The sequence below is a fragment of the Trachinotus anak genome, unplaced genomic scaffold, assembly GCF_046630095.1.
Source record: "Trachinotus anak isolate AG129_WGS33_773 ecotype Australia unplaced genomic scaffold, CSIRO_AGI_Tana_v1 ptg000024l, whole genome shotgun sequence".
Taxonomy (NCBI): Eukaryota; Metazoa; Chordata; class Actinopteri; order Carangiformes; family Carangidae; genus Trachinotus; species Trachinotus anak.
Window position 1 is genome coordinate 10,749,012 of NW_027273875.1, and position 25,620 is coordinate 10,774,631.

Sequence of the window (25,620 nt, forward strand, 5' to 3'; positions counted from 1 at the left end):
GCAGTTCTTTTGTTATTTGCATTTTTTTTCTTTCTTTTTTGAAAGGACAGCTAATCTGCCATAATGTCACAAAATAGCTGATAGATAAAAGTTGAAATTGCTACTAATTTATAATTATCCCCCTCCTGAAGTGAATAAATGCCGAGTTTGTTTTCTTTTTGAACACGACCAGCAGATGGCACACATTGACACATTTCCTCTGTACAACAGCCCACGGCTTAACCGCACAGTACTTTAATACATGCAAGATCTTTGACGGAAATCTCAGTGGACTTGCAATTGTTTGTTAGTGACCATCTGAATGGTTTGAAATGAGACAACCTGCAGTCTGCGTTTTGTCCCCCTGCTGTTATGTTTGTACAGTGAGTAAGTAAAACGTTTGAAAGGAGCAGGAACAATGTGTGTGTTCATCTGGCCTTTGGAAATCTGACACGTTTCTGCAGGAAATGTGAAAAGAAAAGGCAGCGCTCTGGCTTTGCGATCAGGAAGTCAGCAGGCAGTGATGATGTGCAGTGGCAGTGGGTGACCTTTTACTGGAGGACACAAGCTCAGCTGCTATAACGTCATCACCACCGCTGCTGCAGTTGCCTGTGCTGCCACTAGAGGGCAAATAATTGGCAGTGTTTGTATGTGCTGATGTAGATTACACTCCTGACTTGGAGTTAAAGGGAAAATCCATCCTGAAATAGAATTCAAACATGTTATTACTACAATATTGAATTCTGGGTTTGAACAAGGTTCAGGTGAACAGCAGAGACACAGACTGCAGTGATCATGTTATTTTTAAAAAAACATACTGGAGCTGATCCATAATGGAGACATTTCCTCATTCACAGATGGGCACTCTGCCTGCGAATCAAACTGAGCTGCATGCAACACCTTAAACAAAACCTCTATAAGCTCATGGAGTCATCTCAGTGGACTGATGCTCCCACAAATGTAACCTGGTGACATTATCACTTCTTGATGCTCGGATATCCAATTGTCCATATATATATATATATATATATATTGACCTTATTATGGGTAATTATTATACTATAAAATATTCTAAATCCTATTTTTTGGGCAAATGTACCCTTTAAATTTCATATAAACATGGTAAGTAATCCGAACATGTGTAAATGTTCCAACTATGACATTAAGCTTTTGTAAGAAATGATATTTTCCATTGTGCTCCATTCATTTTCTGTCTGCTGTCACCTGTTCACCCATTTGTCAAGTCCTGTCCTTGTTCAGCTGTTTGGACCAGGACTAAATACTTAAAGCCAATACTACACTGTGTATAGTCCAGTCAAAGTGATTACATGCTGATCACGACGTTTATAGTATAGGTGGAGACTGTTCTCTATCAGTGGTGCTATCTATGACTCAGTGCATGTGCTGCACTGATACAGTGCCCCATACTTTTTGTGTATCACAGGCACAAAAGCTTCTTGGTATTTACGTAGCCTATCAGCTTACACCTGTCTGAGGTCACGGCCTGCTGTAAGACGCACCCTAGGGACCCCAGCTGGTATTCATAGCGTCAGTCAACTGGTTCACTCCTCATAGTTTCTCATCGGCAACACAATCGTGTCTTAGGCAGCTGCACTCACGGTGTTATATCTCAGCAGCCTAGATCTCAAAACATAAAGTATTTCCAACAAATCCAATTTCCCGCTGTCCGGGTGAACCCAGTGAACATAGCACGGCCGCTTTCGCCTCTAACCGGGTGATAATGCAGACTCTGCACCAGCATGATGCAGCCCCGCAGAGTTGCAGTGTCTGCAGCAGAGACGGAGTGACCTTGCTTCAAGGTCGCAGTGACACCGCCGTCAGTTTTTCCTCTCGTGCGCGCACCACGGAAATCCTGTCCCGAGCCCGCTGCACACACGGATCACATCAAGACATAAACACACAGTTGTCCTGCTCCTCTGACACGGAGAGGGGAACGCAAGCGAGGCTTTAGCTTATTGGTTTAACAGACTAGACTAACGTTTAATAGTCTATAATTAGTGCTAGGTGATTCTGGGGTCTTTTTTTTTTGGGGGGGGGGGGGGGGGGGGGGGGTGCGCAGTTGTCCAAATCATACTCCGGCTTCTGTATTTTCTTTGTATCCATCGCCCTGACCATTATTCTTTATTATTTTAAATCAGTGCACAATGTTGTTAGATCTTGTCACAACTCCTCTCCCCTCTGTGCCAGCTGCTGCCGGGCATGTTGGAGAGAGCAGGGGCAGCAGGCTACAAAGTTAGACAGGAAAACCGCTGAATTGTTATTATCTGTGTGTGTTAAACGGAGCCTACACAAAGGATCTCCGAGACATCTTTGTTGGCATCACTTTTGCTATGAACGCATCTGGCACTGTGTAGCAGGTTGCTGGTTTTTTTCCCCAAACTGAAATCCCTTGATTATTTGCCTTTCTCATGCCATTACACTGATCTCCTGATCTCCTCCTCCTTGGCAGCTGCCCAGTGTAGTGGTGGAGGGAGCAGGGTCAGTGTCACAAGACCGACAGCATGACTACATTTTCCATAGAGGTGTGCCGGTCTTTCAGCAAGAGTCCCCTAAAGCTTTTGTCATAATCTATCTCATTTTGAACTGTATGGTAAAACATTTTCAAGTTAAAATACCACAACAAAACGCCCATACGTTATAAGTGGGCAACACGCACAATAAAGTCAAGAGAAATATTTAAATATTATTTGTAAGTCCCACTGGGAATTTCATAATTTGTCATTTTTCTGTGGGGGAGGGTTCGGTTTCGCAAGGATATCCAGATTGTGGAGTTGCACGGCCTAACATCTGTATAAAACTGATCTGAAGGCAGCACTCTTTCAGCCTCAGATAAATTAATTCAGCATACTTCGACTACATTGGGATTAATGTAGACTGGGTCATATTTTTTTTTTCACGACCAGCAGGCCATTATTATAATGCTGCTGACGCTGGTAGAAGGTGCGTACCGACGTAACGGAGACACATCGGACGCAAATTGGAGAGAGGGAGGAGGAAAGGCACGGGATAGAGACCTACGTCACTGCCCTGCGTCAAGTTACCAAGGGACACATCAGGAGGAGCCGGAAGCCGTACAGTTTGAGCTTCTTAAAAATAAAAGCGTTATTTGTATTAATTTCAGTAACATTGTGATTCTGAAGAGTATGTGGCATATTTTAGCAGTAGATTGTGAGTCTTTAATATTTCGCTCCGTTCCGCTCTTGGACGTTGTTTAGCTCGAGACAATTTAGTGTTATACGAGTCGATATAGTTTTATTGTGAAACTTTTTTTTTCTTACCGGAAATTCTGTTTTTCTTCTTTAAGTCTTGACGTTAATATCCAACTACAACCTCAGTTGTGGTAGCCGAAGACGAAAAATTATAACAGCAGGGTACGGAACCGAACAGGCGGATAAGACAGTGTGTCGCCGGTTGTTGCTGCCGCCTCATGACGCGGTAACGTAGGGATGCGATGTGAGACACCCGGCGAGCCTTTGACAGCGCCATTAAACCGGTTAAACCGACGGTGGACTTGCCAGCCGCGAAGACTTGACTGACTTCAGATAAAAACAACCCTGCGATGTTTCTACATTTCACAGTAAGTAGCCTTTCTTAGCTGAGACTGCGGAGCCTGAGCGCAGAGTGGTTGAGGCTGTCACCGTGGAGCTGCCGTTGGCCTGATGTGCATGCACGGCTCGCCTGGCAGAGCGGGGGTCTTGTGGCCACGTTATTGGGGGCAGGGGGCTGGATAAACAGTTAGTGCACTGTGGATTTATGTGCAGTACAAGCTTCACGTCCAGCTCAAATACGCCATTCATACGTTAGCCCCTGGCTGATTCACGCCTAAATAAATGCCTAACTCTGTAACGGTGAATGCTGTAGTCGCCTGTAAAATAGCCACAACATTTCTTCACTAAACGAGATGCATGGCCTTTTATTGAAGAGTGCAGGAACATGGCGAAAATGGATGAGGCGCATAATTGTAGTCGTATGGCTCACCGCATGTCCTCACTTAAAAGACAAGTCCTGCATGGGCAAATAACACACTTCTTCAACTGTGCACACTTTACCCCCCCACCACCTACACACACACACACACACACACACACACACAGACAGACAGACAGAGTTATTCTTCTTTCTGTGTTAACACACTGAACTATGCAAGTCACCGAGCCTGCTGGACCAGGATTGAGATCACTGATCTTAAGTCATAATCCACTTTGGCAATTAACCTTTCACCGGTCCGAGATCAGTAGGCAAGGTCACCCCTGGGTGCTGTTCTCGCCGTCTCCACAGTGCGCCGCATTTAAAAGCCTCAAACTGAGTTTTATGTACAGTCAGTGTGATGCATTGTGAGTGACAAAGGCCACTGGTGCCCCCTAACAAAACTAAGATAAGCAGCTTTCAGGACTGATTCATGTGCTGATATGTGACTTTTGATGCTTATGGGGGGAAGGTGTACACAGAAATAACATTTAATACAAGGTATTATTTGAGTTTATGCCAGTTACTGGTTTATTTAACAATCTGATATGATTAAAATCTAAAGTTACATCATTAATTTGAATTCCTTCTCTTCTTCTTTGAAATGTCACTTTAAAAAATTAAGTTATCAGTTCTGATCACTTCCGAAGAATATGACTAAGGCATCACAGTTTGTTTCCACATATAACAGCCTTGTTGCTCAAGGTTAAAGTCCTTGGAATAAACTGAAGTCCCCTTTGCTGCAATTTGATATTTAATGTTGTTGACTTTTTAAATGTCCACAGGCAGAGTCATGTTTACACTTTAAAGACTAACTAAAATGTTTTTTCATGTAATGTTTTAAAAAAAAATTAAAACTAGCCTCTTTAATTATTTACAGAGAGTTATCACCAAACTTCAGCTTATGACTTTGAGTAAGAGACAAGGTGTTGGCTTTACTCTGTCTGTCCTTCAAGCATTCCTGTGGCTGTGACCTTTGGAGTGTGTCACGCAGTGTAAGGGGGAGGGTACTCCAGCAGCGTGCAGAAGTCTGGGTAGATACAGTGCGTTATGTATTTTGGGAAGGAAAAGTCATTGTTACCTGTATACACAACTTACCATAGAGGTAACAAAACTATTGCCAATGCACATGTTTCCTCTGGCACATGTGCACATTGGCACTGCTATTATTAATAGCTTTTTAATAATATAATATATACAGCTACTTCTCAGACATCATGGTCGTTATTAGATTGGCCATTAAAATCACAAATGGGAGGTTAACATGAAAAGTAACCGCCTTGGCTTATCCATGGGTTCTGTGCCGTCATTAATAAACCTTTGCTTATTTTGCAGGCGTCCTGAAAACTGCAGACTTCAACCCAAGCAATAGCACTTTGTTAAGCTACTGCCAGGAGTGAGGGATATATAGGCTTCAAACTACAGTTCACCAAACAGGTAATTTGTTCTCACTTCACCTTTTATGCTGATGGAATATTACTCTATTATGCTATGCCTCAAAAGGGATTATATCTGTTATTTGTATTCTGCAGCCAGGTGCCTCACTTCCCTCTCTGTTTGTTCTTATAACAAGGCTGTAATGGACTGGCAATGTTAATGTCTTCTTTAGAAAAACTCTGATTAGATGTAGCATAATGCAGCTCAAGCAGTAGAGAATGGTTTTAAAGGTGTTGGCCTCCCGTGTCACATCCACAACATTAAGAGCGGCCAGTGGTAGAATATAACATGATTTTATTGCAATCAAGATATTCACAGGACATGTTCCTGTTTGAGAAGAGCAGGACCAGTCAGCTGCAACACAGATATGAGGAGTGTGAGGAGAACGGAGCAATTAAAGTATCAGTCCAAAGAGCTCAGTGATGCCATAACTTTGAGGTTCTTGGTTTTTGGGATGCTGTGTACAGCGTAGGGAAATAATACAATCTTTCTGCAGCAAGTTTTTATTAATGAGCAGAGTCAAAATTTGTGCCTAACACAACGTAAAGCCTGATAGCTGCAATTTCATAATTTGCAGTGCAAAAAACAACTATAAAATGAATACACTCAGTGGTTACATGTGAATCCGACTTCCATTCATCATGAGGACTCTTGCATTCTGTCAAGTAAAAAGTTGATACTTTGGATTAAGGGCTAATTTTCTGATAGCAAAGTTATTCACACCATGCTTAATATAGGCATATATCAAGTTTACAACTGGGAACGAACATATTTCTCCAATATCACTTTTTAACAAATACCTGTGATGATGTTCCTCCATCATGAGAGAGAATGAGTAGGCTGCTATTTTTTATTTCTGTGTGTGTGAGATTGTGTGAAGTCAGTATTCATTCAAAGCCATGTAAACAAATAAATCTCCACTAAAAGCTAGTTATTTTTACCAGTTAAATAATGCAGCCCGCAGAGTGCTCCTGGCACTAATGTGTTTTAGCTACAGTGTCCATCCTTTATCATTTCCCAGCTGTTGAGGAAAGCCGATTGTAGCCCGGCCCATCTCCACACACAGCCAACACGAGCTAGCGGGCGCTGGCAGCCTGGAAACTGATTTTTTTTGTCAGATCTGTGCCATGTTATCACACCGTGGAGAGACTCAAGTGCCGTACTAGTCACCGTTGTCAGGTAAGATGCAGCCTAGCCCGGGTTAGAGCGACGAAAATAAACCTCGGCCCCAGGAGGAGAGAGCTGGTCAGTCAGGATTAACGCTAGCTACTGCTAGCTTAGTTAGCTAAGGGGAGGGCTAACCTACACTTATCATAATGTGTTCGCGGTTAAAGCTAATGCTAACGCTAGTCCAAACATGCTGCCACATCAGGTTAAAGTACACACGACACGTTTCTGTGCAGGGTTACGGACAAACCAAGCAGTTGAGCCAGTCTCACCTGGTTTTACGCACACTTTAATCTGCTTTCATCTAACGAGCAAGAAGCCATATAGCTATCCTCGTTTGTGCTTCAACACTTTATTCACTGAGTCCCTTGTTCCTCATTCGCCAAAGCAGATGTCGAACTGGCCAGCGGTGCACATGGCGCATACAGGGGTCCTTGCTGGTCTTAAAGTCTGAGCAAACTGAGTCACATAGTTTATTATCCGGCCTCATGTATTATTAGTCCCAGTGACACTGGCTGAGCCATTCACAGAGCTTGTAAACTCAGTCCAAGTAAGATAAACTTTAGACAGGTTACTGTGACGTCCTTGCTGCTTGCCAAAGAGTGTTACAATCAGGTCCAGAGGGGACAAACTCCAAAGAAAGTATAGGACTACCAGCTACTATAGGACTGGGTTATTTGCTGTAGCAATACATTTCATAAAGGCATACTGGGTTTGTAATTAATGATATCTGGAGCAAGTATTACGGTCTTTGCTCAGTGTCTTGAACCCAGGATGTAAGGTCAAAAAAGTCTTTATCTATAACCGTATTTCATTTTATTACACAGTGTATGTGTAAAGCACATACACAGTGAGATTTTGTTTGCAGGCTGATATTCAGGGGCTTAGTTTTCCTCACTGTCAAAGCATTGAGAGCCTCTGCCCTCTTCTTTTTCCTCAGTGGGTCTTGAACCTTGTTTATATTGAACAGCTATGATTGTCTTTCAGATAGAAGATGATGATAAAGGCACTTTTTGATGTGAAGTGTATCTGAATGTAAAAATGTCAGTGGAAGGCTGGTCATTATAGATATATACAATGAATTAGTAATTCTGCAAACTCACATAAATTAACAGCACACAGCACATGTTGGGACTGAGTTCTTATTGAATATATGCCATAAACACAGATAGTTGATTGATAGTTTTGCAGTCAGAGTAAATAAAACAGAAAATCTGGCCACATTACTCAACAAACCCCCCCCCCCCAAATATTGAAATTTAATCATATCTCTATATACACACCATGAAGTCAACACAATGATAAGAGCCTTTTATTAATTATGCCGAACACCCATAGGTTTATTTAATTAGGCCAAACCAGTGTGTACTGAGCACACATGCACGTAATATAGTCATTGTGGGCAGGGTGAGGGACTAGAGCAGTGAGCAATGCATTTTCAATATTGCAACACTTTATATAGGCTGCAGCTGAATTATCAGCCCAACTAATGAACAACTAGACAAGGTCAAAACCTAGTATATAGCTGGAGCGGGTATGATCAATGTGCAGAATTGAGGATGTAGTTGAAAACTGTTGTTTAACCGCTGTAAACAACTGCTTTCAATCGAAAGTAGCTAAAACCTGCTGGAAAAGTCACTAAATGTCGGTAGATGACGTGATACCCTAATTGGTACATTAATGATGTCATTGTGGTATTTGTATTCTGCCTAATGTCAACTGGTTTCAGCCCTTTATCCGTTAGCTTCTTTCCTACTCTCTGTGCTCACATATGCAGTATTTTAATACAGCTGAATTCCCAATAAAGCTGTTCTTATTTTCATTTACACGTTTTCTGTTTCTGTTGTCACACAACAGAACAAGTGTGAAACAGTAACTGAGAAGTGGCACATTAAGACTACATGTTAACCAGCAGTCACTTCCAAGCCATTTCCAAGCTGCTGTCCTGCTGCTGAAATCCTGATTTTATAACCACAACTTCATCTGTCAAAATCATTAAACACATGAGCTAAAGACAACGCCTGTCTCGGCTACTTGTAAAATGATCACTCAGAGAGAAAGGTAGTAGCGCCAGAATATCTTTCTTATTTTGTCTCTCACCCAGTGCACAGCTGAGTAACAAACTGCTGCTCCACCTCGCTGTCTCTCACTGAACAAAGTAGACCCAGAGAGAGGTGTCCCTCTCGCTCGTGGGCCAGAACTGGTGACTATCTTCTATGGAAAATTGCAAAGGTTTGTTTAAAAAGTCGCTAGATTTGTTGCTACATGTTTTTTTTTTTTTTTTGAAAAAGAAAGGTGCTGAAAGACTAGACGACCATGGTGTAACTCACTCACTCACTCGCTCACTGACATTCAGGGATGTATTGCTGGACCGTGGCAGGTCCAGCCACAAAGGGAAAAAAAAAGGTTAGTGATTGCAGTGGATTGCCACTATGTATGCATGACAAAATCACAAGTCACTTTCAGGTCTTAACTGGATTGAGACTATTTAGGCTGCACAGATCCCATCTCATTGTCCTCAAGCAGTGATCTATTAAGGTGGAACAAGAGCACAATCGTTCAAGTAAAGCTCAGCATTAATGTATCCACTGATGAGTTGATGCCCAGAGGCAGACACGGCACACGCTACAATTTATGCTCCTACTCCGTTGATCCCCTTTTCACCCATTTTTCTGATCCATGAAGTGTTGTTGATAAAGTCAACAACAGTGGAGGCTACATTTACAAGTGAGCCTCAGACAGTATGATGACACATGAACAATTTGTCTTTGTTTGGCTATTCAGTGTACCTTTATAGGGATGCAATTACAGAAGTGGTACACCTAAAGAAGAGTCTGAATTAATCACCCTGGTTTTGGCAGTAAAGAACAGTGGTCACTTTGCTCACACAAACATTCACCCACCTGCCTGTTCAGTTGCTTTAATGCAAGAAACCGCCCGTGTCAGAGAGGTCAGACTGCTCTTAGGCTAATTGTCTTATACAAAATGGACACAATGTATGATTGACATTAAGGGTCCAGACATTTGGCATTAGAAGTAAGTTACTGAGAGCTGAGTAACAACTTAAAAGCATGAAACACAATTATTCATGGTGATCTAACCATACATTTACGCTCTGGGCTAACAGTCGGACGTGGAGGTGGTGGAACAGTACACTCAACTGAGAAATAAAATCTTTTCTTTTAAGTATCATGATGTATTTTTGTCATAAGTTTTACTTTTAGGCAGTATTTCAGATGAATTCAATGTAATTAGAGCCTCTCTGTATCTTAGTATTGCTCTTAGATTTTCACATTTTTGGCAGTCTTGACCTTATCTATATAAGAAATCTGTTGTGTGAGAGAGTTTGTTTTTAAAGGAGCTATGTGTAAGCTTTGCTATTGCTAAAGGCCAACGTTAGTATTAAAAGATGTTTAGTTAGTAGTCATGCCAAGAACTTAAGTCATCATAGCATTTACAGGAGGTTATCATATGTCCTCTAAGCAGCCCTGCTTCTCCAGTGCAAATTGGATGCTGCAGTGACCTGACTTGAAACAGGCCAACAGGGCCAGGCTAGTTGGTTAGCATGCTAACTTTAGTGGAAGAAAAAAGTGATAGAAATAGAAGCTAAACAGAAGAATTGTTTTCCAGTGCTGGAGACAGCTCTTGGAGAATAAAGGAATGAGATGTGATGCTGAAACCAACATTTGTTCTAGACTAGTAAGTAAACAGCTGTTAATGCCAACGTTGGCTATGTAGCAATAGCAAAACTTAGATATAGCTCCTTTAAGTATTTTCTGTATTCTCAGGAATATTTGTTTGTAGTATGTTGTTGTCATTTCTATTGAGGCTACAAAACTGTAATATTTATTAAGCGATTAAATGTAAAATCATCTCTGGTGAGATGATCGGAAAGTGGCAGTGGTCTCCTGCGGTCTGCAGTGCTGAAATTGTGCCAAGATTTTCTTCTTCTAAGACGTTATGGCTAAAATCTATAATAACCATCATTTTGGACCCATGATTCCATTCTTTGTTTGTATTTGGATTGTTCTGATAATTGATTAATTAAAAGATAGTAAAACAATGCTAAATATTTTTAGCTACCAGCCTCTCAAATGAGACGATTTCCTGCTTTTCTTTCCCATGTATCATAGTAAACTAAGTAATTTTCAGGTATTTCGACTTTTGGTGGAAAAAAAGTTAATCTTAGTAATTTGAAGACATAATGTTCAGCTCTGAAGTTGTGATGCATAATGGCAATTTTGTAATGTTAAAAAACTATTTAGCAGATTAATCGATAATGTGAATAGCTGCTAATTTCACCCCTAATTTGGAATCATAAACATATTTTTCATTTCATCATCAGCAATATTTACTGTGATTGCTTTCTTTGTGCTTGTTTATTTGTGGTAGATGGCCATAGTTTATGTAATTAAAGGGAGAAGTTCAGCAGCTATGTTAAGTTGGCAGGCCGACAGTTTGCTGCAGCACTCGAACATTACTTATGTGTCTGAACTGGGAAGCGCCGGCAGTTTATGAGCAGAGCAACCTCCATCTGGTCACCTTGGCTATTTTAATGTGTAGAAATGTCACAGACAAAGACTTCACACTGTGGAGATGATTCAAGTACTGTATAATTTTATTTTAGGCATGAAAGGTCCTGGTTTGGTGAATCTAAGGGTTTTTTTGATCGTTTAAAAAGCCTAGCTGAGGAAAAAATAGCACAAAACAACACAGGGACTAAGTTCTGCTCAAGAGCAAGAGAGGGAACAAGCAGGCCCTTTGTGATGTTAATACAAAATTTGAGTGCTTTTCACAGTCCATGCCTTCAGGAAAGTAAAGTGACCACAATTTTAATGTGATGTAACCAGGATACTTGGATTTAAATAACATTTACACTTCAGGTCGAATTGGAGTTGAGATTTTTTTTCCTTTTATGTTTCCTGTTTCCTTCTGATTCCTGTGTTTACACTCAAACCAATGCAAAAAGTGTTAAGTGCAAACAGTAAAGGTTAGTGTAAACACTTGGAGACAGGTTTTTGGTTGTAGGGTCATGTTGCCCACGATGGGGCACCACTGGCACTTCTCCACTCTCTTAGCTGGAAGATGCCAAAGGAGAAAAAAAATCCAGACACAAATAAGTGAATTTCATGGATTTTGATTATGAGAATGCTAATTTGTGTTGAGATAAAAGAAAAATTGTATTGAAAAAATCTGACTCCCATAACATTTATTTCAACTTAAAAAAAGAATTCAAAAACAGTCTGAAGGCTTTGCAATATCTGAACTCAGTTTAATTCTATTTATTTTTATATATTGATTGGGTCTCTCTTTCTTAGTTTTGTTCTTGTACTATTGTTTTTGATGGGCTGCATTCAACAAGCACATCTGGATTATATATACTTCTATGAACTTTTGTGTCCTTGACGCATGGTTAAGAAGGCCTTATCTCAGTTACTTGTATCCCTCCCCCAGGGTGTGTATGTGAGTGTGGTAGAGGTTATGTTAAAGTTGGGTTTTGGGCATGGGTTTTTATGTGGTTTATATGTTGTTATAAAAATTATGTCAATAAAAATCAAGAAAAGTAAGCAGAGCAGAAAATGTTAGTCTGTCATTTTATCTGGTGGCATGAAGATGGCTGAAAAGACAAAGATGTGAGCTTGTGTTCCTTTATTTACTTGACCTTTCTTTGTTGTTTATTCTTCCCCTCTAGACATCATGTCCTCCAGGGAGCGTCGGTCGGACGTCTACATAAAGGCAGAACCAAGTAGTCCAGAGGGAGGTGGGGGAGGTCGGACCAGCCCCGGCGGCGCCTCCTCAGACTCCTCTCAAAGTGGAGGTGGAGGAACCAGAGGAGACAGCACTAAACGTTACTCCCCGCCCCTCTACACACCTGCTCTGCGTTGCCACTTCAAAGACGAAGGTGGTGATGGGGCAGAGGAGGGCTCCACTGGAAATGGAGCAGGGCGATGCAAGTATGCCCTGAGCACACTACCCAAAAGGCTCTGTTTAGTATGTGGAGATGTGGCTTCAGGTTACCACTATGGTGTGGCATCATGTGAGGCCTGCAAGGCATTCTTCAAGAGAACCATCCAAGGTGTGTATTGTGGTGAAATTTAAGTGTTTGCATAGTAGAACAACCAGTTTACAGCTGATGTTTTTCTCTGACACCTTCTGTAATGTAACGATTTGATGGGATTTTCATACATCAAATGTGGTCCTGGAGACATCAACTGTAGCAAGAACTACCACAGAGGCAGTTTTGAGTACTTTGGCAAATGTTCATAATGTCTGTGGACAAATTGTGTCACAGTGATAGCGTCTAAGTTATGCAAGATACAGTTGTGTACTTTACATCAAAATGAAGGCCGAGTTTGAACGTGTGTGTGGTGTGATTTAATGTAGTAATGACTACAGAGTACTCGTGGGCCAGTACATCTATATACAGTATTTCAGTGAAGAGCCACATGTTGTTTTTGTAAATTGATTAGGTTTAATGAAACTGGCAAAATATACCTTCATCAGCTCTGATCTGGAACAGTTTGAGGTATCTCTAGTCGCTATAGTGGTTAAAATATTTGAGGAAATCCAGGAATGGACCAATGCAACAGTATCCTATCACCACAACCACTGCATCTGGTTTATACTGGGTTTTTTAATACTGGTATTTTTTTCCCATAAAGGTAACATTGAATACAGCTGTCCAGCTTCAAATGAGTGTGAGATCACCAAAAGGCGCAGAAAGGCTTGCCAGGCATGCCGCTTCACTAAGTGCCTCAAAGTAGGCATGCTCAAAGAGGGTGAGTGTTTATGTTGTGCAGAGGCTGTGTAGCCAGTCTGTCATACTACATCTTAAGAGTCATTGTACTGATCTTTTAAACATGGTATGTTTGTTCTGTGTTTATTTTCGCGGCATTACTTATACAGTAACTACTTTATGTTTCACCATGTAGGAGTTCGTCTCGACAGGGTCCGAGGTGGAAGACAGAAGTACAAAAGGCGCCCAGAAGTGGAGAATGCAACATACCAGAATGCCCCTCTACCACTGACAAAGGAGAGTGAAAAAGGTGGGTTTTATATTCCTGTCTTGCCATTAGCTCAGTGGTTCAATGGTGACTATCAGCCCGAGCTAAAAGACTGCAGGTGCCACGTTTCTGTAGCAACTCTGTAAAGGTGCAGCCAGCTCACACATTCACTATATTTGACATTGGCCTCTGATTAATGAGAAAGGGTTTTGCTTTTATTGGCAGTGAAAGATGTCCCGCTGCCGCTAGGCAACGCATTAGAGGCTGTTGATCAACCCTTTGCTGGCAAAATACATGTATGTGGCAATGTTCAGTCAATTAAAAACAGTAATAATGAGCAAATCTAAGCTTTGGGTGGTCAGTTTATTCGGAAGGTCCCTCCTTTGGCGATTCAGACATAGATAGTGCCGCTCAAAACATGTGAGATACGATGGATAGGTAAACCATGAGGTGTCCTGAGCATTCAGGCAACACACAAAACACTTTAGAGCCATTGGAATTGATTAGTAAATAGCGCCCTCTACTGACAGAAAAATAACACACTGAGTTCCTTACTTTTCAGTCAGCAGTGCAAGAGTGAAGTAATGTAAGTGTGATAATTTGCACAAATTTAGATGAACTTACTTGGAGCTCTTGATTCTTATAAATCTGGCTGAGCAGTTAAACAAAACTTTCATTTGCAGTCATAGAAAATAAAGAAATGTGTCTATTAATAAAACTTGCATTATGAGCACAGCGTGGTGTATAACACAGTGCAGATCAACATGTTGCATGAATTTCATGTATTAGTTTAGATAATGACAGATTTGTTATTTTGGGGATCAGTATATCCATGAACGTATGCTACAGTTTTTATTTGTGCATCATATTAATTCACTGTTTTGTGTATATTCTGCGACATAGGTTCCTCCAACATCATTGTGTCCCACCTCCTAGTGGCAGAGCCAGAAAAATTATTTGCCATGCCCGACCCTCTGCAGCCCGACACAGCCCAGCGGACGCTCACCACTCTTTGTGACCTTGCTGACCGTGAGCTGGTTGTCATCATTGGCTGGGCCAAACACATTCCAGGTAAGGGATTCACAGAGGATAAGGGAGGAGAGGAGAGGTAATGACAGCATGGCAACAGTGGAAGAGATGGAGTGGTCCAGTCCCACTGGCCAGGAAACTTGCGTCAAAAGAAATTAAAGTAACTGGTGTGTATGGTGTGTTCGGAAGAAGACACTGAACCTCTGCTAACAGTGAAACTGAACTGATGTAGTTCTGTATTACAAGCTAGTGTTGGGTCACCAGCTGCCAACAGTATGTAGCTCATTATTTGGCCACTATAAAGACATGGGTCCTGTGTTTGCTGTGTCAGTTGACGCCATAAATGTGAACACGTGGCCAGTTTGCCTGCTCTGCATTTAAATTCCTCTCTCTCTCTCTCTCTGTCTGTTCCCCTGCAGGCTTTCTGTCGCTGTCCCTCGCAGACCAGATGTCTGTGCTGCAGTCAGTGTGGCTGGAGGTGCTGGTGCTGGGTGTAGCGTACCGCTCACTTGGCTGTGAGGATGAGGTGGTGTTTGCAGAGGATTTTGTCCTTGATGAGGAGATGTCACGTGTTGCAGGACTGACAGAGCTAAATGCAGCAATTAGTCAACTTGCTCGCCGTTTCCGTGCACTAAATGTGGACCGGGAGGAATTTGTTATGCTAAAAGCCATCGCACTCACTAACTCAGGTACTTATTGTTGTATAGTTGAACAATTATGCAGGCATATAGATTATACTCAGTATTTTGACCACCTAACATTTACACAACTATTATCGGTGCTGAACTGTATGTTGCAGGTTTTCATATTACTTTCGGTGATTAGACCAAACAGAAACTACTGAAAGTGTTCTCTAGTGGTATTACTTAACAAATCAGGCTTTTCTGCAGCTTCTTATGATGGAGTCACCCCATCTAACCTGAAATTAAGAGTGACTCTGCTAATGTCAGAGGAAATTAGCATTTTTCTGAAATGTCTGAAATGTGATATTAGGCTTTTCATAGCTGAGTGCCCACCACCTCCGCTAACCAATTGCTTGTGGGGAACCTTGCATATAGTTAAGTGTAAAGCTCATCAACTACATTGAGTCACAAGTTTCTTAGGTACATTATTAGGTAATTTATTAGCTAAAACTAAGGCAGACTAATATAACAGGCCTTCATTGAATTCTTCCCTCATTAACTTTTTGTTCAAACTGTTGTAGACTAGTTTTTTGTCGCTCAACTGCATTATCATTTTAGAGTCTGCAGTTTGTGGTACTGTTAAAATACAACACCTTCGAATATGCACTCTACCTTTGCTGATTTAATCTTAGTGCAGTGCAATATAATTCAAAAGAACTACAAACCACAATCACCAAAATTACCAGAAAAAACTGAACAGTTCTAACAAAGCGAACCGTCATAAAAGTAGGATTTACTGCAGGGTCGTTGTGTTAGATTTCATTAGTTTTAGCTAGGTGTACATAATAAAGGTGGCAACTAAACGTATGTTTCCATGTCTTAATCATACGTCTTTATCATATCATATTATCATATTAATTAGGTCTAAAACTGTGGGATTGGATGTAGTGTATTGTGGCATATGTCAGTTGGTTAATCAGTTCATTAGTCCTCTGCTAAGTATGACATTGGTACCATAACAATAGATTAGCTGTGAGGGGGGCACGCTGGCTGTTTTCCGGGTTTTTAGCCTGATGGGATTATGTGCACGTCAGCAGCCAAAGGTCCTTGACAACAGGAGAATGACTGTACTACCAGTGTAGGTGCAGTGGAGGTTTTTTTCTGGGTGGATGACTACTGCAAAAATTATATATATCTAACGATCTTCTAGTCTTTGGCATTCAGATCTACCAAGGCAGAAACATACTGTGCAGAACAGAAATGAGTCTAATGGTTGTGGCAAGTTTATCCCACTCATAACCTTTATGTAGACATCCCTCAGAGAGCCACTCAAGATTACTGTCAACAGCAGGTCATCTATCATGTCCTGCTTGGGCTACAGAGCCACTGTTTGTTTTGTAAATAAAAGCTGTCATTAGTTTGTATTTGTGGTAAGTTAGTGTGCCACATTTTTCTGTGACAAAAGCTGACAAAATCTAAACGCCCTACACACTGGCTTACCATGTGCTCCCTGCTGTTCTGTCAGACTCCGTTTACATCGAGGACATGGAGGCTGTGCAAAAGCTACGGGACCTTCTCCACCAGGCCCTGCTGGAGCTGGAATGTCAGCGGCGCCCAGACGACCCCCAGCGGGCAGGACGTCTCCTTTTAACATTGCCTCTCCTCCGACAGACTGCTGGTCGTGCTCTTACCACCTTTTACAGCATCAAGACCCGTGGAGGTGTACCCATGCACAAACTATTCCTGGAGATGCTGGAAGCCATGATGGACTCTCCGTAGAGCAGAAAGCAGCAGAAGTAAAGAGGATGCGGAGAAAGACCCAACAGTGATCTCGTCTTCAAGAGTGGATGAGAGGTTTATGAGAAAGGAAACTTTTTGTTATAGAATTAATAATGAGGAAAATGGTCCTTTTACCCTTTAGGCTACATGAAGAAAGAAAAAGAATATGACTAAAGAAAAACCTCATGTATTGTCTCTGTGGGAATGCTTACAGTAAGATGTAAACTGCCAAACTTCAGTTTTAAGGCTTCAAGATCCAAGAGTGAAAACATTTAACATGAATGCCAGAATACTTTCAACTATTTTCATGGTGTGTTCCTTCACAGCATTATCCTGCAGTTGCATAACCACTGAAGAACAACTTTTAGGTACTCAAGAACAGACTGCAATCATGTGGCTCTTGAACTTTTTAAAATAATGCAACATCTACTTATGAAAGCCATTATAAAATATCTGGCAAAAGACTTGAGGGTCCAGTGTACGGTCAGATTGACATGCACATGGAGTGCTTGTATTCACTATAGTTTAGTGTGCCGTTGTAGGCAAATTCATAGGAATTACTTGCAATATGTTAAAAGCAATATAATGACTCGATTATTGTCTGTCACATTTAAAATATGGAGAAAATGGTGAGACATCTAGTTATGTGTGTATAACAGTAGTTCTCCACTCTCAGGACCCCAGGTGCTGATTTTAAAATTCTAGCTTCTAGTTGAGCCTGGTTTGGGTTGGAGATGCCAGATGAGTAGATCTAGGAACCTGGCGGGAGAGAAAACCAGCAGCACTTTTTGGGGTTATATACTGGACTTGGGAACCACTGGTGTACATAGTAGGTGCAGGATTCTTTATAAAAAAAAAAGGGTGTGCAATTGATTTGTGGTCCAGGAGAGGTGCCCATGAAGATTGTGTGCTGATAAAATGCTCAACTTGGAGGGTAATGAATATGTTCAGTGTTGTATGTAAATCCTATTGGCACACAAAGAACTGGCTTCCAATACAAGCAAACGTGTGTGTACATGTGCAGTCAAAACCAATGAGCTACACTGAGATCAGGGAAGAACACAGCTCTGACATTAAAGCCAGTGTGGCAACATCAGTGGTTAGAAAAGAAATGCATATGCCTCATCTGCTTTTTTTATGCTATCCTCCTAGACCTAACCACTACTTTGTCTTCAGCAGCTGTAATGGTCTGACCCGTTTTGACCCGTTTTATTTGTGGGCTATAATGTATAACACTAACCCGTATGTATGATTGATAGGTTTTTGATGAGATTTTGCTGCATTTTCTGCAGTGGTGAAGAGCGCTGCATAAAAGATCTCAACTGCTCCAATGCAAGGTCCCTCCTCTGTGTACGTACATCTGTTAAACTTAAACTTGTAAGCGCCCGTAAAGGGCTCAGGGCAACAAGAAATGCAACATATGCAACATCTTCCTTTTGGATGTTGAAACCTTGTCTGACAACATCCTGAAAGTCCTACTCATTGTTCAGCAGGTTTGTATACTTACAATATAAATGATCATTATAATAAGCTTTATGTGCAATGCGAAGCTACAGTATCTGATGTCAAAATCAGATCCCTAAAAATAATAATTAGTGGCCAAAGCGCCATTAACCTTTTAGCCATGTACAGTTCCATTTAAATAAAAAGAATCATGCAATTTATAGAGGAAGATAAGAAAGCCAGCAAATGTGATACAAATTCCCCATTACAATTATATTTGTGCAGCTCACAGTGTACTGAAATTTGTAAAGACTTGAAAACTCCTTTTTCATACATTTTCCTTTCTAGGATTTAAGGGTATTTTATTTACATTGTGACAGACTGTTGGGGGTTTGGTATTGGAACGAAGCTTCAATTCATGATATTCTTAATGCTAATTGTTTGGGGTTTTTTTTTTTTGGTTCTTTTTATGTATGCAGTTGTGTGTTTTCTAAAGCTGATTGTCATTTAGGGATCAATTTACATGGCTCTATAGATCCAGCAGCGTGGTGAGGCTACAGAGGGCTACCTCAGGAGGCAGAGCAAGCCAGATGGCCAGATAACTGTGGAGACGCATGTAATTCTCGATCTTTTGACGCGCAAATTAATTTTGAATATTAGGTATGTTGAATGTCCTGCAGTTGTGCAAACACCTGAGATCACGTTTTCTTTGTTTTCATAACTCTGAGGTGTATATGGCTCATTAATCATGCTTTACAAGATGGTGCTCCATGGTACAAAGTATCTCACGCTGGGGGGCAAGCCTACAGTTCATATGGTTTCACAGGATTCATGGTGGAGCTTGAAAACACCGAAGGCCAGTTCAAATTGAAAACAGCTCATCTTGTAACACACAGGTGTTGCCACAGCTAGCACTGTGGAGCAGGGATTGATATATCTGGCAAAATGTGACTCTGATTCACCCGTTTGTTTTTCTTTTAATAGGTTACAGCTTACATGTTCATGTCATCTAAGAAGTTTTTGCTCTGTGATTTGTTTACTAACCTAATTTCTTCAATAGTGATCAGATTTCTGAAGCAAACAAATAAATATAGATGCCTGGGTCGAACTAGAGCTTTTAAAACTTTGTCATTTACCTAAAGGTAATTCTTTTCATTAGCATTCAAATGTTTTAGGTACGGTGGGTTAGGGTGAAGGCAGGGTCATTTGCAGTGTCACTGTTAAAATTATACAGTCATTTGTAGTTTCTATTAAATATGTGTGCATTAATATAAATGAGCAATACAATAAATTACCAAACCTCACACATTTCCTTGTATAGCCACAGTGTACATTTAACATTGCCAGTTATAATAAAGAATAGCTACTAAACGTTATATTATTTAGAGGTTCAAATCAATGTTTGTATTTTGAAAGACTATTTAAATGATTAAATTCTATTTTTTACTCAATTTACTGTTGTTTGTTGACACTGCTTTATTTTTGTGTGTGATATTGGCTGTGAATTTCTGTGTGTAGTTTTTTTTTCCCATTTAGATAAAAAAAGTTTAATGTCCTTGTCTAAACATGTCCACATAAAAATCACTGTGAAAAGAGTGAGATCTTCCACTGCCTGATGCAACAGGGAGTGGATTATTGTAGGTGCTTTGTGTTGTGTAATAAAACGGACACACCACCACCGCATATCATTGGTCTCATCTCTCCCTTGTGGATGTTTATGTGTGTGCATTTGTGTGTGTGGTTGTGTATTAGATGGGGGTGAAGACTACTGTTGAAACTTTCCACTTCATGATTTACATGTTTTCAGATTTAGACACATTTAAGTGAGGATTAGAGACACTCCATCAAAGTGTGTGCAGACCCTAATCACTGAACAGACTACACAAGCAGTTACTGAGCATGAAAAATTTATACTTCAGAATAAAGCAACACATGGATGATAAAAAAAGAATGTATAAACATAAACAGTTTGCCTCTGTGTGTTTGTGCACTGATTTTGCCCATCGCCTTTGCCTGCAGCTTCACTTTTAGGGGCCACATTATCCAATGTAAACTTTTTAGGGCTGTAAATGAATGTGCTTAAATTAGGGCATTGGATAGGCCCAGAATAAGCCAACAAGGGTTTGCAATTAGCAATAACACAACTACAGCTTATGATGTAACTGTTTTTTTTTTTTTTTTTTTTTACATGCCCACTAATGTAGGTTCACATGGCCACATATATGGACGGACGAGCAGATGTTTGCATGTCTTGGGGAGTTTATTTAACCAGGCTGCCATGTCACCGCCTGCAGTTTCTAAGTCATGTTAAACGGTTTGGCCGCAGTCCACAAAGTTATCAACCAGTCTAACAAATACTACATTAGACATGCGGCTTCTTGCTAGCAGATGGCGCAGTAAATACAACGATTTAGCAGGCCCAAATCTGGAAGCTAGGTTAAATCCCCACAGCCAAACTCAACGTAGGACGCTGCTGTAGGTATCTGGAGTAAGTTGGAGTGAAAAAAAAACAAAAACGCTAAGTCAGTGTGTGAGTGTGTGTGAGGAAGCAGACACGCAACTTGCGACACACCACGTCCCACAAACCTCACGTAAGACTGTACCCGGGGCTAGCTGGTTGACCAGCGGGCTGAAATGCTTCCTATCGCTGCCTCCCTCATCAACAGCAGCCGTGTTGTCCAGTGCGTCCGGCGGCTCCACGTCTCTCCTATCGCCAAGATGCCGATTCAGGTGAGACTTACGGAAGTTTAGCGAACCTTAGCTGTAAATGCTACATGCCTTGTGGCTGAGACGTGAAGGTGTTGATGTTTTTTTTGTTTTGTTTTGTTTTTTTACTGTAAAGTAGCTAAACTACGCAGTATGTAGTCGGCCCTGTGCTATCTGTGCTAGCCGTCGCCATGACAGCCGTTGGCGGGGCAGTCGTTTGTTTACCTTGACCGTCCTGTCGCCGCTGGACCCGCAGCCTCCTCAGCACCTGCAGGACCCGATTTCAGCATGAAGCAGCCTGTCAATGATTATATTAGCTGTTGACCACCTACTGTCAAACATAGCTACTGACCTGACTTTAAAACCTTTTGGAAGGCCTGTGTAGTAAATATTAAAGTTGCTGCCACGTCTCTGTGCCCTAATATAGCGTGAAATGTAATAATGCATGTGTAAGCACAACTTTGTCCTTCAAATAACAAATGAACTTACAGTCGCCTGGAAAGCGAGCGCTGTCGCTCAGACAGTAGTTTATTAAAATATCCCCATGACAGTGGGAGCCCTGTCCAGTGTCTGCGTGGCAGTAAATGTTAAATATATATTTGATAGAGCTTGTTGGAGCGAGTGGTACATGTCTTATTAAACCGTCATTGTCACTCTTACATTTAGAGAGACACTCGGCCATTTTACCGAGACATGAGTCTGAAAGTGTAGCTGTGTCGCCCTCCAGTGGCCACCGCCCTATAAATATCAATCCTGTGAAGATTATCTGATTATCTCTGCATCGTTTGCTACAAACACCATGCTCTAATCTAAACATTAATGGACGCCTTACTGGAGACTTGTATAGTTTAGTGACCCCTGTGGTTAAGTTGAGAAAATGTGAGATATTTTCATATATGTTCTGTGCATATCTTTACTGCGCGTTCAGTCCTTTGTGATTGTGCATGATAAAACGAGTCCTAACTTTGGTTTGCTCTTTACAACAAGCATTGTTTTCTACAAAGCTCAGCAACAGTGCTGCATGCAGTACATAAAGTCGTCTATACAAAACGCTACCCATGGTGAAGTCCACAGTAACAGTACTGTTGAGAACATACAGAGTTTGCATCATTTAAGATGCCCCGAGCAGAAAGCAATGTCTCGAACACATACTGCCAGTGAGGAAAGCAATGCTTTCAGTGCCGATAGGGACAAAAATATTGGTATCGTTAGCTGTAGTAATTCGAAAATGCAAGTCCACTTACTTCTGCATTGCCGTCTCAATCTCCACCAGGTTGGTGAAACTCTCCCCGCAGTCGAGGTCCATGAGGGGGAGCCAGGAAATAAGGTGGCGATGGATCAGCTCTTTAAGGGGAAGAAAGGAGTCCTCTTTGCTGTACCTGGAGCTTTTACCCCAGGTTGTTCCAAGGTGAGCCCACACTGTCAACTCTGCTGCTGTCTTGTGCACAATGATCTTTGCACCAGATGACCATATATTTGTTTTGTTGCTTTCAGACTCATCTCCCAGGTTTTGTGCAGCAAGCTGAGGACTTGAAGAGTAAAGGTATACAGGAGGTCGCATGCATTTCTGTCAATGACGCATTCGTCATGGCTGCGTGGGGAAAGGAGCACGGAGCGGATGGCAAGGTATGGATTACAGCTTTTGTATGTGAGCAATTTCTGTGAAATATCATCAGACCACATATTGTCATCATTCAGAGTAATAATAATACTAAATATACTATAATATACATATATAATATACTATTGCTCACTTATCTTAGATATTAATCTAGGCAATTCCTTCCTTCTCTTTTCAGGCCCACTTCAGTTTGTAGTCCCAGCAATCTGCTGAACATTATCACACAATAGAAGCATTTTTGAATCACACTCTCAATCTCACTGATATTGTCTTTGTGTTTGTGATGTCAATTTAGGATGTTGGAGAACAGTGCATTGGGAAGGTATTCAGACCCTTTGTTCACATTTTGTTATGGTGCAGCCTTATGCTAAAATTGTTTAAATTAGTTTTTTCCCGCATGAATCTACACTCAATGCGCCATGTTGATAAAACAAACTGAATTTTTGAACATTTGCAAACTTATTAAAAAAGGAAAAAACTGAAATAGCACATGTTATGACACTTGACATGCAGCTCAGTTATCTCCACATTTCTCTTGATCAACTTTGAGATGTTTCTACACCTTGATTGGAGTCCACTTGTTATTCAGGTGACTGGACATGATTTGATAAGGCACACACTTGTCTACATAAGGTCTCACAGATGACAATGCATATCAGAGCAAAAACCAAGTCATGAGAAGGAAGGAACCGCCTGCAGAGCTCAGAGACTGGATTGTGTCAAGGCACAGATCCGTGGAAGGCTATAAAAAATCTGCTGCACTGATGGTTCCCAAGAGCACATTGGCTTTCATAATTCTTAAATGGAAGAAGTTTGGACCAATAATGAATCTCCTTAAAGTGGGCTGCCCAGCCAAACTGAGCAATTTGGGGAGAAGGGCCTTGGTAAAAGAGTTGACCAAGAACCTGATGGTCACTCTTCCTGAGTTCCAGTGATCCTGTGTGGAAGAGACTTCCAGAGGGACAGCCGTCACTGCGGGCCTTCACTGATCTGGACTTAACGGCAGAGTGGCCACACAGAAGCCTTTCCTCAGTGAAAGACACATGAAAGCCGCTTGGAGTTTGCAAAAACGCACCTAACGGAAAATATGAAAAGAGGGATCTGAATACTTTAAGGATGCACTGTACATGAAATACACCATGGTAGCTCAGATCTTGGGAATACTGAGCTTACTGCTACTTTCTTCTGCAGGTTCGAATGCTGGCTGATCCCACTGGAGCGTTTACAAAGGTAAAGCTAAATGTCTGGTGTATTTTGGTTCTGTTTAAAATATTGTGACTGTGTGTACTCATGAGTCTTTTTCTGTCTGCTTTGTAGGCAGTTGACCTGTTACTTGACAGTGATCAGATTGTGCAGGTACTTGGGAACAAGCGATCTAAGAGGTAATGATTGTTTTGTCTATTTTGGTTTTGCAGTAATGGATTGATAGCATGTGTTAAAGATTGTACGTGAGTGGGTCATTAATGGAGTGATACTGAGGTGATCACATAAAGACTTGATTAGATTCATGACATTATCAGTCAAGTTTCTAGGCAAAAAGGTTTGCTCTAAGGTGATTACTATATTGGACTCAAAATCATAATCCACAAATAAATCTTTTATTTGATCAATCTAAAGCAGTTGAATGGGTCTGAGTCAGTCTGGCTTTTACCATTATAGTTCAAGTTCATAGTTGTAAATGAGTGTGCACTTCTTTATTTCAGATATTCCATGTTGGTTGAAGATGGAGTTGTAAAGAAAGTCAACGTGGAGCCTGATGGCACTGGGCTGACCTGCAGTCTGGCTTCCAATGTTCTGTCTGAGCTGTAGACTTATTCAGAGCTGAAGAAACGTAACTGCAAACCTGTTACTGTTAAAGTTGCACGAACAAACCCAGTCCCAACTCCTTCAAGCTTCCTATTTTTCCCAAAGATGGATGCAAGTGTCATGTGGATGCTTGTGTCAAAAAACACAGCTGGAAAGTAATTAATGCGCACAACTATGACATGAACGGCAATCGAAAGGACCTTGCGTCAACCTCTGTATACTATTACTTGTGACTAAATAAAATTCACCCTGAAAGCAATAATTAAGGTTTTCTTCTGTGGTTCATAATGTAAGTTATTTAGTGAGAAAAATGCCCAGTGTTATATTCTTTAGGACTTTTTAACCTTAAGTAAGGATGCATGGAATATAAAAATCAAGTACAACAACCACAGTGGTCATCATTGGCCATCTGAAAACAAACTATTAATGGACTAATTGTGAACAATATTGAAAAACACTGAGTTTGATACATCCTACACACTGTGCAAAGCTGAATTTTAAGAAGTATATTGCCGCCATCATTTCTTGATACAAACTAGGGATGAACAATTAATCTTAAATATCAAAATTGCAATATGGCCAAGTGCAATATCCAAATTTTTGCTAAATTGCGTCACAGCATACCATAAATGAAGCATTGTGGTGCTACAGAGATGCAACGGCGAACAAATCGTACTCCGAAGACATAAAGGAACATGCTTGTTTGGTACAAGACCCGACAAAAATCATCAACATTTTTTATATTTTTTCAGTTAAAATAAAATACAAAAGTAACAATTTCAACTGAAATCCTGACTCATATCACAATCACAATAATAATAAAAGATTTTTTTTGCATATCATTCAGCCATAAGGCAAACTGTATCTCTCACTGCATTAGGACTTCTGAAGATTGGCAGTACACATTTGCTGAAATGCTTATTGACTCATTTGCAAATTTGCTGTATTTAACTATAGAAGGTTAATCTTTGATATGTTCATTGTAGTTTCCAACACAATTTGGATAATTGTATTTATCTGAATGCCACTGATCTATGTG

At 40.9% G+C, this 25,620-nt stretch overlaps 2 protein-coding genes across 8 annotated transcripts; both read left to right on the plus strand.

Moving 5' to 3' along the window:
• Positions 1-3,298: 3,298 nt before the first annotated feature.
• Positions 3,299-20,131, plus strand: esrra (estrogen-related receptor alpha). 7 transcript variants are annotated; one of them, XM_071461351.1, is made up of 10 exons: positions 3,299-3,577; positions 5,302-5,403; positions 8,675-8,773; positions 8,862-8,976; positions 12,263-12,646; positions 13,233-13,349; positions 13,503-13,616; positions 14,478-14,645; positions 15,023-15,292; positions 16,752-20,131. In XM_071461351.1, the coding sequence occupies exons 5-10, from the start codon at positions 12,268-12,270 to the stop codon at positions 17,003-17,005; spliced, it is 1,302 nt and encodes a 433-aa protein (XP_071317452.1). In that variant the 5' UTR covers positions 3,299-3,577; positions 5,302-5,403; positions 8,675-8,773; positions 8,862-8,976; positions 12,263-12,267; the 3' UTR covers positions 17,006-20,131. The 7 variants fall into 7 exon arrangements, with proteins under 7 accessions (XP_071317452.1, XP_071317449.1, XP_071317455.1 ...); XM_071461348.1 differs by lacking the exon at positions 8,862-8,976 and having other exon boundaries at positions 8,675-8,802; XM_071461354.1 differs by lacking the exon at positions 8,675-8,773.
• A 594-nt stretch (positions 20,132-20,725) lies between these two features.
• prdx5 (peroxiredoxin 5) lies at positions 20,726-24,843 on the plus strand. Its single transcript, XM_071461355.1, has 6 exons — positions 20,726-21,178; positions 22,428-22,562; positions 22,649-22,780; positions 23,967-24,005; positions 24,093-24,157; positions 24,479-24,843. The coding sequence occupies exons 1-6, from the start codon at positions 21,083-21,085 to the stop codon at positions 24,582-24,584; spliced, it is 573 nt and encodes a 190-aa protein (XP_071317456.1). The 5' UTR covers positions 20,726-21,082; the 3' UTR covers positions 24,585-24,843.
• The last annotated feature ends 777 nt before the right edge of the window (positions 24,844-25,620 follow it).

Coding starts and splice junctions, on each gene's coding strand:
- prdx5 (XM_071461355.1), top strand. CDS start 21,083: ATGCTTCCTATCGCTGCCTCCCTCATCAACAGCAGCCGTGTTGTCCAG. Junction 21,179..22,427: donor TCGCCAAGATGCCGATTCAG/GTGAGACTTACG, acceptor AATCTCCACCAG/GTTGGTGAAACTCTCCCCGC. Junction 22,563..22,648: donor TTACCCCAGGTTGTTCCAAG/GTGAGCCCACAC, acceptor TGTTGCTTTCAG/ACTCATCTCCCAGGTTTTGT.
- esrra (XM_071461348.1), top strand. Junction 14,646..15,022: donor CTGGGCCAAACACATTCCAG/GTAAGGGATTCA, acceptor GTTCCCCTGCAG/GCTTTCTGTCGCTGTCCCTC. Junction 15,293..16,751: donor CATCGCACTCACTAACTCAG/GTACTTATTGTT, acceptor CTGTTCTGTCAG/ACTCCGTTTACATCGAGGAC.